General features: G+C 74.6%; 1 protein-coding gene across 1 annotated transcript; it reads left to right on the top strand.

Annotated features, from left to right (window-relative positions):
- The first annotated feature begins 220 nt into the window (after window positions 1–220).
- Window positions 221–1,940, top strand: LOC135325958 (transcription elongation factor 1 homolog). Its single transcript, XM_064503891.1, has 4 exons — window positions 221–350; window positions 1,186–1,303; window positions 1,573–1,643; window positions 1,763–1,940. Exons 1-4 carry the CDS (start codon window positions 227–229, stop codon window positions 1,825–1,827), a joined length of 378 nt encoding a protein of 125 aa, XP_064359961.1. The 5' UTR covers window positions 221–226; the 3' UTR covers window positions 1,828–1,940.
- Window positions 1,941–2,370: the final 430 nt, after the last annotated feature.

Below are 2,370 nucleotides of genomic sequence, written 5' to 3'. Positions count from 1 at the left end.
GGGGGGGTCCCCTCCTTTGCCCCCCCCAGATTTGGGGTCCCCTCACTCCTTCCCCCCCAGATTTGGGGGTCCCTCTGCACCCCCCAGCCCCCCCCTTAACCCCCCCGCCGCCATTTTGTTCCCCCCCCCCCGGGCGGGAGCCCCCGCAGGCGCCAGGCCCGGAGCAGTCCCCGCCCCCCGCCGCGGATTGGCCGGCCCCGCCCCCGCCCGTCACTCGCGCCGGCCAATGGGGAGCGGGGCCGGGAAAGGAAGAAGGGCGGAAGCGGCGGCAGGAAGGGGCGGGGCTTGCCTCAGGAACCGGAAGCGCCGGTCTCCGTTGGAAACGCGGCCGGGGCTGCGGGCGGGAGCAGGTCGGCGGCGGCGCCCGGGCCGGGGGGGCCCCGGGGGGGGCTCGGGGGGGCCCGGGAGGGTCTGGGGGGCACGGGGGGGGGTCCGGGCTCGGGATCCCCCCCGGTTTGGGCCCCTTCTGGGACGGGACCGGCCCCGGGGGGGCCCCGTCCTCCGCCGTGGGGCCGCCTCTGCCCCCCCCCCCCCCGCCCGGTAGCCTCCATTTTGGGCCCCCCCTCCCCTTCGGGGACCCCACAAGCGGGTCCGACCCCCCCCCCGGGACCCCCTCTGACCCCCCCGGCCTGTGGCCCTGCTCCCTCCCCCTCAGGGCGCTCCCTTCCCCCCCCCCGGGCCCCTCCTCCCCCTTTGGCCCCCCCTTTTCGGTCCCCTTTGCCCCCCCCCATGGTCCCCCCCCCCTTTGTAGCCCCCATTTATCACCCCAAAATGGGTCTCCCCCCCCCGGGCCCCTCCTCCCCCGTAGCGCTCCCCTTTTGGGTCCCCTTTGCCCCCCCCTTGTAGCCCCCACTTATCCCCCCAAAATGGGTCTCGCACCCCCTTTTGGGTCCCATTTACCCCCTTTGCCCCCCCCATAGTCGCCCCCCCCTTGTAGCCCCCATTTATCCCCCCCAAAATGGGTCTCGCACCCCCTTTTGGGTCCCATTTACCCCCTTTGCCCCCCCATAGTCGCCCCCCCCTTGTAGCCCCCATTTATCCCCCCCAAAATGGGTCTCCCCACCCCCCCAGCGAGGTCTCCTGCCCCTTTGGGTGCCCCCCACCCCCCCCGTCCCCGCCGTGGGGCAGGGGGAGGCTTTCCCGCCCCCCCAGCGCCCCCCCCGTGCCTCCCCCCCCCCCCCGCAGCCATGGGGCGCCGCAAGTCGAAGCGGAAGCCGCCCCCCAAGAAGAAGATGACGGGGACGCTGGAGACGCAGTTCACCTGCCCCTTCTGCAACCACGAGAAGTCCTGCGACGTCAAGATGTGAGCGGGGGGGGCCCGGGGGGGGCCGCAGGGGCTGGGGGGGGCCACACACAGCCTGGGGGTCCGCACGGCCCGGGGGGGGGCACACGGGGGGCTCCCGCCCTCCCTGCGCCACTGCCCCGCTCATCCCACAAGGTGTTTTTGCCCCCCCCCCACACAAACACGGGGTTATTTCACCACCGCGGGGGGGTTTCGGGGTGGGGGGGGGTCCCTATGGTGCCCCCCCCCATCGCCAGCGCTGTCCCCCCCCCCCCCCCCCGGTTTGGCAGGGACCGGGCGCGAAACACGGGCGTCATCTCGTGCACCGTGTGCCTGGAGGAGTTCCAGACGCCCATCACCTGTATCCTTGGCGCCGGGGGGGGGCCGGAGCCGCGGGGGGGGGCCCGGAGCCGCGGGGGGGGGGCGCGGGAGCGGGGCCGCGGCCCCCCCGGACCGTTGCTGGCCTTGACGCCCCCCCCGACCTCTCGGAGCCCGTCGACGTCTACAGCGACTGGATCGACGCCTGCGAAGCCGCCAACCAGTAGCCGCTGCCGGGGGGGGGCCTTTTCGGGGGGGGGGCCAGGGCCTGTGGGCCCCCCTGTCCCCCCTCCCGTCCCCCCCCCCCCCACCAGGATCTTTTTATACTTCTGTTTTTGCAGTTTTTTCTCGGTTTTTGGTTTGTCCCCCCCCCCCCGTGTTGGTGGGGGGGGCAGCGTGGCCCCCCCTTCCTGTGTCCCCCCCCCCCCCCCCCCCCCGGGGGCTCCCCCCCCGCCCCGGCAGCGTTCGGCCGGGCTGGCGGCAGCGTGGGGACGTGGGGACACTGCGTGGGGACACGGGGGGGCCGGGGGGGGCCCTCGAATAAAGGCCCTCGCGGAGCGCGAGCTGGGCTGCCGCCTCCTTCGTCCCCCGCGAGGGGCTCGGGGACAGCGAGGGGACGGGGACAGGGGACGTGAGGGGCCAGGGGACACTTGGGGACAGCGAGGGGACAGCGAGGGGCTCGGGGACGGGGCCAGGGGACATTTGGGGACAGCGAGGGGCTCGGGGATGGGGACGTGGGCACAGGGGACGTTCAGGGATGGGATGAGGGG

The sequence above is a fragment of the Dromaius novaehollandiae genome, unplaced genomic scaffold, assembly GCF_036370855.1.
Source record: "Dromaius novaehollandiae isolate bDroNov1 unplaced genomic scaffold, bDroNov1.hap1 HAP1_SCAFFOLD_244, whole genome shotgun sequence".
In the NCBI taxonomy this organism is placed as follows: Eukaryota; Metazoa; Chordata; class Aves; order Casuariiformes; family Dromaiidae; genus Dromaius; species Dromaius novaehollandiae.
The sequence above is the reverse complement of the archived record's forward strand: the minus strand, read 5'-3'. Positions and strand labels throughout refer to the sequence as shown.

Excerpts from the sequence above, each read along its gene's own strand:
- LOC135325958 (XM_064503891.1), top strand. The coding sequence starts at position 227 with ATGGGGAGCGGGGCCGGGAAAGGAAGAAGGGCGGAAGCGGCGGCAGGA. Across the intron at positions 351-1,185 it reads GGGGCTGCGGGCGGGAGCAG|CCATGGGGCGCCGCAAGTCG; the intron begins GTCGGCGGCGGC and ends CCCCCCCCGCAG. Across the intron at positions 1,644-1,762 it reads GTTCCAGACGCCCATCACCT|ACCTCTCGGAGCCCGTCGAC; the intron begins GTATCCTTGGCG and ends ACGCCCCCCCCG.